The sequence below is a fragment of the Salmo salar genome, chromosome ssa05 (genome assembly GCF_905237065.1).
Source record: "Salmo salar chromosome ssa05, Ssal_v3.1, whole genome shotgun sequence".
NCBI classification, from domain to species: Eukaryota; Metazoa; Chordata; class Actinopteri; order Salmoniformes; family Salmonidae; genus Salmo; species Salmo salar.
The window spans coordinates 24525268-24538028 of NC_059446.1; the positions used below are offsets into that span (position 1 = coordinate 24525268).

Consider the following 12761-nt stretch of genomic DNA (forward strand, 5'->3'; position numbering starts at 1 on the left):
TGATGGTCATATCGAGGAGTATGTTATCGAAGATGACTTCCTCTCTCATACACTCAGGAAAAACGAGGAAACAAAGTGGAGAACATTTAATAGTTTAATAATAAGCTGCTGTATACATTCAGTGATTATTTCCGATGTTCATGTTGCCAAAAGCCATGGGTGAGACAAGCAAAAACATTCAGCTACAAGATCTATTTCATTGTATGTAATTTTGTCCTTTTTTTCATTTACAATTTTCCATGTTGTACATAGTTTAACTGTAAAGCAACTGAAAACCGCATTGCTGATTTGCAAGATGGTTCTTCGAAGACCTTCATTTCCTTTAAACATACGATTCCACCAAATCTGTTTGGTCATGACTGAAAGGTTTGTCTTGCTGTTCTTAAATATATTTTCAGACTCAATTCAAAGGAGATGATACATGATGACACAGCAGTTGAGCAAAGCTAGTCTGTATACCTTCATCCTTAGTCTCTTACTTGAAGTGTTGACAGGGCCGATTCTCTGGTTCATATCACTAAGGCCAGTTCTGAGGTGAGGAACTAGCAGGGAACCTTAGTCCAAAAACAGACACAGAAATAGGTGGAATTATCTCACTAGCTTAAAAAACTAGCTTAACCATCTTCTTCTTACTTAAATATTAAGATTAAGCAATCTTTACGGTTTTGTTTGCTTCTTTTTTGGTTTATTTTTCTATCTCACTCTAAGCTCATTGAACTGACACACTACTATTGGTGCTGAAATTGCAATATTTTTTGTATTTTTACATTTTCTATTTGTCCACACAGAAACTTGATGGCACAAGAACTGACCAATAAGAAACTCTTTACAACAAGGTAGACTGCAAGTCAACAGTTGCCAGGGGTAACACAGTAAACAAAAACAAAAAACCAAGTTCATTTTGAAAAATAATCATAATCATTAAAAAAATGCCAAATAAACAAAAGCCAGTTAATTTCAAGTATAACTTACTGATAAAATAACTACACAGAATTAAATATTCTCATTATACATTTTTAAATTATTTATAAAATATATTTTGGCATATGTTTTTTTGTTTTTGTTTGTGTAACAACGCTACTGTAGCTTCAGTTGAACACCAATGTTTATTTTGAATTTTTTTACTCTTGAAACAAAACATTAAAGGGATTGTCACATAACAACAGGTTATTAAAAATGATAATAGTAAACCCTATACAGAGTTTCACATAGCAAGACGTGAGTGACGATCCCTTCTATCCTAGCCCCATAGTCAAAAGTCAGAAAAAGTACAAGACCAGAGCACAAAGTTCTAATTGTGCTCCACTGGCTACAATCAAGAATGGGCACAGGAGATTTCAAAAGCAATAAGTATTTTTTTATCTTCCTCATAGCTCAGTCGAAAGTCTGTCCCACTTCCCAGTGTTGGGAGTGCCTGGGCAGATAGCAAGAGTTCATTAAGCTCCATCAGTGATAAACCATAAATACTGTGCAGACCTCACAGTCTGGTGACACTGGGATGTCCTCCAGGTGGGGGTGGGGGGGTGGGGGGGGGGTGTATACAGAGAATACGGATTCTCTTATCAGACCGAGAAGAAAATGAGACTGGGAATGTGTTCTTCCCTTCTCTGTCTTCACTACTGAGCACTGTTCAAGATGCACATAGAGGCAATGGTTCACAGAAGAAGAATCATGTGCATGTCTGTCTGTCGCCGTCTGTTGCACTGTGGGGAGCTTTACAAAGGAAACGAGGAGTCCATTTGGCAGCCGAGACAAAACCAAAGAAGGCAATCTCAGTTAGTGATGCAAAAACAGTCAAAAGGCATAAAGTTCTGTACTTTTTTTATCCGCCACCGTAGGTGTCAGGTCCTCATAAATCTGAACAGGGGAGAGGCAGAATCCGGCCGAAGGGGCAAGTCACACAGTCAACAGCAACCTGCCTGTCCACTGGCTGCAGAAAACGAACGGAAAAGCAAACAAGAAAAGTACTGCGACTACAACAAAGCCACATCCACGGCCTTCACTTTTCTGGAGGAACACAACATGAAGCTCAGCATTTTCCAGTAATATTCCACATCTGGGCTTTGTCCTTGGTACTGTATACTACGCTCAAGTTGTGTCTTTCTCTCTCTTTCTTTCTTTCTCTCTTTCTTTCTTTCATCGGCTTGACTTTCTCCTGCGTACACACAGCTATGGCGGAGTATGTATGTATATATATATATATATATATATATATATATATATATATATATATATATATATATACATACACACACGTGTTTGTTTACACTGTGTGTGTGTGTGTGTGTGTGTGTGTGTGTGTCTGTAAGTGTGTGTGAGTGTATGTGTGTGAGTAGGCTCCCCTGAGGCCCGTTAGAGCACAATGTCCTTCAGGCGCTTGCTGCTGGGAGACTCCTTCTCAAGATGGCTGCCGTCGTGGAGGAGAGTGTTGATCTCCCGGACGGCCGGCTCGCTGTCCTTCCCCTCGGGCTGCCGCAGCATGCTGTGGTTGGCAATGCGCTCGGCGCCACGGCACCTGAGCGTGTTGTAGCCGGATGGCACCTTGGCCAGCGGGCTCTTCAGGTGCACAGGGGAGGTGATGGGACTGGCTGCTTCGCGCCCGTTGCCCGCCTCGCGCACAGCGCCGCCGTTAGCCTTGGGGCTGCACACCTGAGACTCCATCATTGTCCGCTTGTTGCCCTTTAGCTCGCCCCGCTCGGGGTCTTCTGGGCCATCCTTGCCGAAGGTGGCAAAAGTCCTTTTGATGGTGCCGGTGCCACAGTCCTCGTAGTGGGGCACATCCACGGTGGTGGCCTCAATAGACAGGGCGATGACGTTGTTACGTGGGTGGCCGTGCTCAGGCGACTTGCCGCGGGCCGGACCAGGCACACGGGGCATCCAGCAGCGGTCCGAATGGCCCAGGATACGACACTCTTCCTGGCAGTGGAAGCCTTCGCTGGGATCTGCAGAGAGAGGGAAGAAGGGGGAGGGTGAAATAATAGGGAATAGTTAGATTTGTCTGTTGAATTGGCCTATTTGCCAGGACATTAACTCATTTTGCTTTCATGGATTTCACCATGCATTCTTTCTGGTCCTTTTATTTTATTTAGCTACATGTCAGAGACTTTTAAAAAATGAAGCAAAGTTTGTTGGAACCCAAACAGCCCCAGTTATATTTTCTGTGGGTAATTTCTCTCTCATGTCTGGTGTTTCTGCCGTTTACACAAGATTACAAGACTTGCCGTTACTTCCAGACGAATAGAGATCTGCAAGTTTGAGGCACTTCTAATGCGTCAATTAAAGGACGTATTGTTAAATCAAAGTCCATTTCCAGCTCATGCATAATTGGGTTTTCTGTAGCAACACTTGATGAAAGCCAGGGTTTAAATATTACCACTAAGAGACACCAGCTGCGTTGCCATATCGCTGCCTAGTTCATCTAGCTCAGTCTGTCATCTGGCGCTGAGTTATAAATATCTAATGATGTTTTAATGCTGACAAAAAGTCTGTATTACTACATATCCTTTGTGTCGGAGGGAAGGGCTTTCAGGACGATGTTTGTATCATTAGAATAACAACGAAAAGAGCCAAGCACTCTTGTCTGGAACTGAAGAGCTGTCATCCTCTTCTCTGCCTTTGTTATCTAAGTAAGAACTGTATTTAGGATTTTTATCCATAGGCCAGTCGAGTGAGTACTTGATGCTGAGGCCTTTGAATCCATACATATTTGATTATTGGCCATCTGGACTGATAACCTAACAAGGGCACATTCAAGATGCCCTCGTGTTTACGAATATCATCAAAGAGTGTTAGCCTCTCACCAAATCACACCCACTCACAAAGCAGGCAAATAATGGCTTTATACAGACATATTGAACACATGTCAAGGGCAAGTGTTGTCATGAGAATCAAAGGATGTCGCATTTGTGAAAAAGACTGAACATAACATGAATAATATCTACAGTATACTGTAGCTACCATGTTACAAGCCAAATAGACAGTCATTTACCTTAACCATTCATCCTCCCGATTGGTCCTCGCCTCCTAGGGGCAAGGGGCCCTCCTCCCACAAGAGAGGCCCAAGGTGACAGGAAGGGATTGTGGGAAGGAATTGCCATCGACCCTCAGCACGCCACACGTTTAGATTTGGCACTCGCAGCTTGACAGATCACCTAATTAAAATCACTAATTATCTGTTTTCTTCCCCTCTTTTCTGCACTCTGAGGGGCACCTCTGCTTTGGGCGTGCCAATCTATATTTAAAGATTGCCTTCCAGGGACAAGGCTGCCGAAGCTGTCTCCCTCATAAACTGTGATCTGATGAGACTGACACGACTGAATGACTGGCTGGGTTAGTGGGCCATTTAAACCATGCTATGGCTGATCTCAGTATAGGATTATGGGGGTCGTTCATGGCCAGGGACACTAGAGCTCAAGAGGCCAAGCGGGTAGCCAGGACCATGGGTGACCAACGTCAATTCCATCATGAATGTTTCATGGGAGAGCTGTGCTAAAGGATTACCTTGAGCTTTGCTGTGTGTGTGTGTAGGTTTGTGTACCCTGACACATATTGACTGTGTCTGCGTACTCTGGCCACACCCTCCCTCACTCCCTTCCTCTCTTCACACGCACATCCATACCCGCTCCCGCCCACACACTCCGATGTGCACAGGGGAAAATTGTGAAATTAAAAAGGAATAGAAAATAAAGCTCGGGATCGACTGGTGGCTCAAGTGGCCAAAGTTTTGTCTGTAATTACCAGGGCCTGTGAACACACTCAAGTCCACATCTTGAAAGGGGCTTTTCATCACCAATAGTCAATGTTATCACCATGGCAACAAGGGGTTGAGCTTTACCATTATCCATACTGCTCGCGGCAGAGACTGGTTATAGAACACCTGGCATCAAGAGACTGGTTATAGAGCACCTGATATCAATAGATTGGTTATACGACACCTGGCATCAAGAGACTGGTTATCGAACACCTGGCATCAAGAGACTAGTTATAGAACACCTGGCATATTGCACAATCCCAATCTCCCCTTCAAAACTTCTGCTCTCTTATGAGACTCTTCCTTCTTTTCCAAGGGACTTGGATTGATAGATTTGAAACGTGTTTTCCTGCAGCCTGACTGAATGGTCTCAGGACACAAAGAAGACATATTCAAACACTACGCTTTCTACTGAGCCGTCCATGCAACAGCAGTGAATAAACCCCTTTTCTCACCCTCTTCCTTTAGGGGGATCTCCGGAGAGAGAGCGGTTCTGTTGTAACTCACATCGTTCTGAAAGCCTGAGCGCCATCAACAGAACATTCACATCCTGCCTCTGCTTAGAGGCTCACCACACAAGCAGATGTCGTTGTCAAAGGTCCCCTAGAAGACGACAGAACAACATTGAAAAGAAAGAAAAAGAAAGGAGAGCGACGGGCCATCGGTCGACCCCTGACAAAGCCCAATCTCTTAATGGGAAAAATCGAAAGAAGCTAAATCTAGCAATTAAAAGCTCTTTATAGCTCTGCCGAGGTCTGAAACACCACAAGCCAAGAGGAAGACCAAGAAGGAGGCACCCTCCTGCTGTGAATGCCTATTGAAAGTCATCAGGAAAATAAGCTTGCTAATCAGTTACGGGAAAAAGACTTAAAGTACAGTGCGGTTCTATATCAGTAGGAACATTTCCTAACTAGGATTTAATACCTATTAATTAGTGAGGGCACTCCATCGGGAGCCAGAAGCTCGCCTGTGTTTTTCAGTCATTCCAGATTTGAAATAGAAATTGAGTTAAATGGAGAGAAGGGGAAAATAACAAAATCACAAGGATCCAAGTCCCTCAGCACTGCTGACAAATCGGAAATGTTGTGCTTTTAATTCCGAATTGGGAGTTCCAAAAAGTATCAAAGGCTTTGGGGAGCACTTTAAATATGTATGTCCTTATGCACACGTCGCACGGTGTTGGTGATTAATAAATATTACCACTTCAAATTCAAAAGCCGTAATTTCCTGATAGATATCGTCTGTGTTTTACCTGGAATAACATCAGTTTACATCAGCATGAAGAAGAGAGCCCACCTGTTCCCCCTCACTCCAGCATCCTCGGCTGTATTCATGCACTAGTAGCCTCGCTCATTCAACCGCCTCACTTCCTGTCCCCATCCTCATTCACGGGAAGGAGTTACAACCTTAGGTCTCGACAGATAGGAAGTCAGCAGGTGGCTCTATGAGCCTTGCACAGCCATCCCTCAGTTTACCGTTGCTAGTGGGCTTTAACGATCCTCCCTAGTCGCACACCAGGAGGGGCTATTTGTTTGTGGCTAATGTAGCAAAAGTGAGAGAATCATCTGAATCGGTGAATGGCTAAGGATGAAATATCCTAACAATGAACACATAAGGGAAGTATTTTTATCACATGGAGAAAAGACTCTACCCCCTAAACTCGTCCTGTTTGGCAGGGTAATGTGGTCTCACTTGAAAAACAAACACTGTTTTCCCTCCAAAAAGTTCAACAAGAGATCCTCCAGGTTCAAAACAGTGATGTAATCCTACAACATGAGGGGGAGGAAGGCAGAGTAATGTCCTAACTAGAAAGCCAGTGGTGACTTGATGCAAACCCAGATTCTGGAGACTATGCACACTCTGTTTCTATTGGAGGGCTTAATTGCGGCCATAGGGCTGTGAGATCCTCTGTATGACACCATTCAGTCAGTTTGGGTTTGCTGAACGATGAGCCCTAAAAAGAATTTAGAGCAGTAAGAGTCTATAAAAAGTAGTATTAGAAAAAGGTGGATGAGGATATATGCTTCAAGATAATTGGATATACTAATAGTCTCCCTATGGGTAAGACCACTTTATTTAGCAATGATTAGAGCAATTTTTAATGATTACAATAACCCAATAATATCGTAGCAACACTTTATGCTGACCCAAAATAAAGGAAATCGTCAGACAATATCATGTCCAAATCATTCATCAGACGCTACTCTGGCAAACTCATAATTTGGGGATATTTTCAACTTTTAATTTATTTTGCCCTCAAAAAGCTTTACTTTCTACTGTCAGTCTGTGGTTGTTGTTTCACCCCCATGCCATCTTTGATATTGCTGTCTGTGTCCAATTTCTGAAACAATGCATTTGAAGATTATCTTTGCGAGAGGACAAAATAATAGTCTCTGAGAGAGCGAATGAGCAAACCGCCAAGGTTGCCATTTTATTTTGTCTCTTTCACTTCGCTGCATGAGTGGTGCTGGTTGTGGCTGACTGGTATGAAATGAGAATGAAATCAACAGAGCAGTTATCCACCCGCTGACCCCTTTAAGGACAAGGCTGGTGGCGGTCCAGCTCTCCTCCTCCATGTCTGTCTGTCTGTCTGTCTGTCTGTCTGTCTGTCTGTCTGTCTGTCTGTCTGTCTGTCTGTCTGTCTGTCTGTCTGTCTGTCTGTCTGTCTGTCTGTCTGTCTGTCTGTCTGTCTGTCTGTGTGACATTACTCCTCATGCACCACAAACCAAGCCCCTGCGTTCCTGCACTCGAAGTGCCAGTCCCTATCTGTGACAGTGGAATTGCTGTTTTCTAATTGCTCTCCATATTAATTTTCCATTCTACCAGCCACACACTAAATTATCAAGATTACATCTAAATTGTTGCCGCAGCCTCTCAATGCTCAACCGCTAAAGCAGAAGCTCCCTCAGCAGACAAATTAGAGAGAGGAATTTCAGAAACAGGGAACTAGTGGAATTGAGTGTCTGTGTGGTTGGTTGGTGCTGGAGCTGAATTTGAATTCTCAGGCAACCCTGGACTGTGCTGAAAACCTGGGTTGTGTTCATTAGGCACCAAACGGAAGAAAACGGTACTCCAATGAGCACAACCCTGATTAACTTGGTCGTGGCTTACCTAGACACAGTAGGTCAGGGCCTTTACAGGTTTGTCTGCTTTAGCTAGTGCTAGGGCTATTGCTATCTGGTCTGCTTTAGCTAGTCCTAGGGCTAACACTATCTGGGCTGCTTTAGCTAGTCCTAGGGCTATCGCTATCTGGTCTGCTTTAGCTAGTGCTAGGGCTATCGCTATCTGGTCTGCTTTAGCTAGTGCTAGGGCTAACTCTATTTTCCATCCTATCACTGGGCTTGAGCGGGGCCTGCCAGTGAGGCAGCCTCCCCCACTACTACCCACCAGGGAGTCCAAGCGCTGCTGTCAACCCAGCCAGCCAATTCAGTCGGCCGGTGCCATTAATCAGCCGCGAGCCCTGGCTCTTGCAGGAGCGCAAGATGGAGTGTGATGGTCTTGTTTTTACAAACAGTGGAGGGGCACCCTTACCGCGCCGCACAAGCCCATCATTCTCCCAGCATCGTCACAGAAGCCGAGGCCTATCCCTCCACTCATTCCTCTCCCTGCACTGCCTCCAACTCCCAACAGCATCTGGTTCACTCTACTCCGTCCTCCTCCTCCTCCCATCCATGAGTCTCTCCTCCCCATGCTCTGTTTTCCCTCCTTCCTCTCTCCTCCTTTCTCTCTCCTCCTTCCTCTCCTCATCTCTTGTTTTCTCTCTTGTCTCACATACAGCACATCGCTTTTATTAAATCTGCCCTTCTTCCCAAAAATCGCTCCTTTTTTGTTATCTGTATCTGACCCCTCCAGACTTCCTCTTCCTCTCAACCTCTTTTCCATCAGTCAGATTATTAATTATGGAGGAAATTAGAGTCGCTGGGAAGCCATGTTAAGACTGTCGTACGGATTGGGAACCATGAGAGCGGGGTTTCATGCAGCCCTAGCTGGTTCCATTTTGGAGCATTAGTACCAGTCAATTTATCAAGGAAGTGATTTGCTACCTAGTCTGCCGAGCAGACGGGTAAGTGTGTCTGACAGGCCAGTCTCTTCCGTGAAGGCCCCGGGTGCGGCTTGTCGGCGGCTAACGCAAGCTGACAGGTTAACTTATATCTCCGGTCAACACCAACAACCACCACCACGACCGTTGCCTATTTCTTTTACAAGTAGTGTTTTCATTAATTATTTTGAAAGCCAAATTCATGCCAAATTCCAGAAGAGCATTTTTCCTCCAACCATCCCCTGCCTCCTCTCCCCTCTTTCCTCCATTTTCCCCCTCCCTTTTCATTCTGCTGCTCCATCAACCCGCGGCGCGTGTGCATTCCATCACAGGTTCCCCCTGTTTTAAAGAATGAATCTCCAAACCGGTGTTGACAAACAATGCAGTGGCTTCTAAATTGGTACAAACAGCATCTGTTTAACAGCTGTGTAACTGCGGTGGGGAGAAGAGAAGAGAGAGGGAGAAAAAAAAGCAAAAGCATTTGCTGTTTTTATAAATCACTTTGTCATCACTGCCTACTGCACTGTTTTGTTTAAAGGCAGAAGCGGCGAGCCAATGGACTGCTTGATATAGTGGTAACGAGCACGAGCTCGTTGTCATGATGACATACGCGTGGTGGGCTGGTGGGACGGTTTTTCCACGCGCCCTGTCTGGCGACTAATTCGATTTTGCTGGGAGGCACATTTCCACACCCTATCATACAGTGTTTTATATATACCCCGGAGCCAGCAATGGCATTTTTTGTACAGGCTTCTGTGACCTCTAGTTGCCATTGATGGTTATATCTCCTACACTCTTAGAATTATTTTTTTCTAAAAGGGTTCTTCAGCTGTCCCCATAGGAGAACCCTTTGAAGAAACCTTTTGGTTCCAGGTAGAATCCTATTGGGTTCCATGTAGAACCCTTTCCACAGAGGGTTTTACATGGAACACAAAAGAGTTCAACCTGGAACCAAAAAGGGTTCTCCTATGGGGACAGCCAAAGAACCATTTTAGAACCCTTTTTTCTAAGAGTGTAGGAGACGTAACCATCAATGGCAACTAGAGGTCACAGAAGCCTGTACAAAAAAATGCTATCGCTGGCTCCGGGGGCTTAGCCTTTACTGGGAACGTGGAGATAGAGGGAGATAGAGGACACTCAGAGGGGCAGGTTTCAAAGTGATCATGACTGATCTGGTGTGATGTAGGCGACTTGGATCAGTACGTTGTAATAATTAATGCGATGGGTGGGTGGGGGGGGGGGGGGGCTGCCCGGGGTGCTGATTTCGACGACAGCCCATCTCGACTGGATCTTAAACAGGCGTACATGCAAGATGAGTTGAGCTGGGCTGAACCAGGACAAACCGGGCTAAGAGGGTAGTGGAGGACTCCACACACACACATAGCCAGGTCAGGCCAACCTATCAGAGCCTTAACTGCATAGCATCATGGGCGACCGGCTCATCAGATGCAGAAAAAGCCATTGTAGTGGTGCTCACCCACTAAAGTTGGCCTCCTAATGGCAGACCCTCAGATTAACCTGGCTCACTGCAGGCCCACAACAACAGTGGCACACACCCCCAGAACACAAATTTCCTCTCCATAATGGCATCGGCAGCGGAAGGAAGGACATCTTTAAATACACTGTATCAAATGGCGTATATCTGCTGTGTTTAAGCTTGACCGAGCTAGCGAGCTAATTTGCTTTGGCAAAAACCCTTGAGTCTGAGAGAGGGAGCGAGGGGGGACAAACGCAGACAGTAAATTACATCTGTGGTGGGGAGACAAGGAAGAGCTGGGCTTTTGGGGTTGAGGGATGGAGAGGGAAGAGTAGGGTGAGGCAGGAGGATGTTAACCGATTGGCAGTGTAGGCAGGATAAAATGATCTGTGAGAAAAGAACAGGAAAAGCTGAGGTCCTGAGGTTTTCTACTCATCTCCAGGGAAACAGTCTTAGCTAAGGAGACACTTATTGGACAGTTCTCAAATGAGTCTATTTGTGGAGTTTGTAGAACCAGAGTTGGAATATATTAGAATAGTATTTTCAGGAATGCTATTGTCACAAAGGACAACGTCGATGTGTAACATGCTGCACATGCTACTTAACACTACTATATTATTGAGATGATTTCAGTATTGCAATACACGTTCATGCCCTAGCACAATCTAACACATGACCAAATAATGTTGAGGGGAATGGATGTGCGATTGGGCATTGACAGACAACATATTCCAATATACCTCAGGTCAATGCACTTCACACATAGCAACTCCACTCTCACCCTAGTGCTACCATAAACCAACCCTTACATTTTGTATTTTATTGTGTGGTGTTTTATTCGCTCAGGAAACCCAACACAATAGCTCAGTACCCATCAGACCATGAACCCACCTGGACATCCGGCAGCCTGAGCTCAACAAATCAATGTGTCTTTCTCTAAACAGCTGGGCCCAGCACACCGAGGCATAGAATACACTAACATCTCCAGACTCCTTGGCTTCATCCCAAATGGCACCCTTTTCCATATAAAGTGCACTACTTTTGACCAGAGCTCTATGGCTCTGCTTATGGGCCCTGGTCAAACGTCGTGCACTAAATAGGGAGTAGGGCGCAATTTAGGATGCATCCCATCTCCGTCTCTTCCCAGCGAGACTCGGCACTGCTTGAACAGAGGCCCCTTACATAATTAATGTAATGTGCCATCTCATTCAGTCATGTTCACTCTGTGTCAGCCGGGACTATGTGTTTTATATTCCGTTTTATCTCTCAGCAGAAAGACACATGAGCATTCTCTCTCTCTCTCTCTCTCTCTCTCTCTCTCTCTCTCTCTCTCTCTCTCTCACACACACACACTCTTCCTGTATCTCTCTCTCTCTTTCTCCTGTTATTATTTCTTACATTGTCTCCATATCTTTCCACATCCCTTTTTTCCTGCTCACTTGAACAATCTATGGAAGTAGGACAACGTGGGGGGCTGCCGAGTGTGCTGGGCTGATTTGGCTGTGCATGCAGAAAACACTGCTAAGCAGGAATGGCCCCCTGGGGAGAGGCTAGTGGTCCAGTAGAGAGGCATGATAAGAGAGAGACATAGTCAGCCAGCTCTGCCTGGCGCGGGTCAACCTAACTTTCACAGCACCGGTTCAATGGACCAACCCCTAGCCAAGGTAAAGTCCTGGGGAATTTTTATGAGAGGAAAACAGAAGGAAAAAGAAACAATTACCATAGTCGCCGCGGCAACAGCAGTAGTCCCTGCCACCCCCCACACCTTAGTATTACATACAGACACATTGAGGCTAATGTTGCACAGGGGCTTGTTGAGATTTTCTCCAGCCACAAAAGGCCATTTTTGTTTGGTGTCTGCAGAACTGCTGTTTCTATCCAAGGGTCTCCATTATTCATAGCTGAGAAGGGCCTCGCTGTGATGGCACATAATAGCACTGAGCCAATGGCAACACCACTCAGTATTTTCTACCATTTCTCTAGTCACTGCCACTACAGCGGAGAGGGAGTCTACCATTTCTCTAGCCACTGCCACTACAGCGGAGAGGGAGTCTACCATTTCTCTAGCCACTGCCACTACAGCATAGAGGGGGTCTCTAACATTTCTCTAGTCACTACAGCGGAGAGGGGGTCTCTAACATTTCTCTAGTCACTACAGTGGAGAGGGGGTCTCTAACATTTCTCTAGTCACTGCAGCGGAGAGGGGGTCTCTAACATTTCTCTAGTCACTACAGTGGAGAGGGGGTCTCTAACATTTCTCTAGTCACTACAGTGGAGAGGGGGTCTCTACCATTTCTCTAGCCACTGCCACTACAGCGGAGAGGGGGTCTCTAACATTTCTCTAGTCACTACAGCGGAGAGGGAGTCTCTAACATTTCTCTAGCCACTACAGCGGAGAGGGGGTCTCTAACATTTCTCTAGTCACTACAGTGGAGAGGGGTCTCTACCATTTCTCTAGTCACTGCCACTACAGCATAGAGGGGATTCTACCATTT

The 12761-nt window shown here is 45.5% G+C and overlaps 1 protein-coding gene across 7 annotated transcripts in view; it reads right to left on the bottom strand.

Moving 5' to 3' along the window:
- Positions 1 to 2262: 2262 nt before the first annotated feature.
- The window catches only part of pcdh19 (protocadherin 19), a 96294-nt gene continuing 85795 nt past the window's right edge, over positions 2263 to 12761 (bottom strand). For all 7 annotated transcript variants that reach the window (XM_014199081.2, XM_045717989.1, XM_014199077.2 and 4 more), the window contains exon 5: positions 2263 to 2942. In XM_014199081.2, coding sequence (XP_014054556.1) covers positions 2353 to 2942 — 590 coding nt within the window. In that variant the 3' untranslated portion in view covers positions 2263 to 2352. The remainder of the gene's footprint in view (positions 2943 to 12761) is intronic.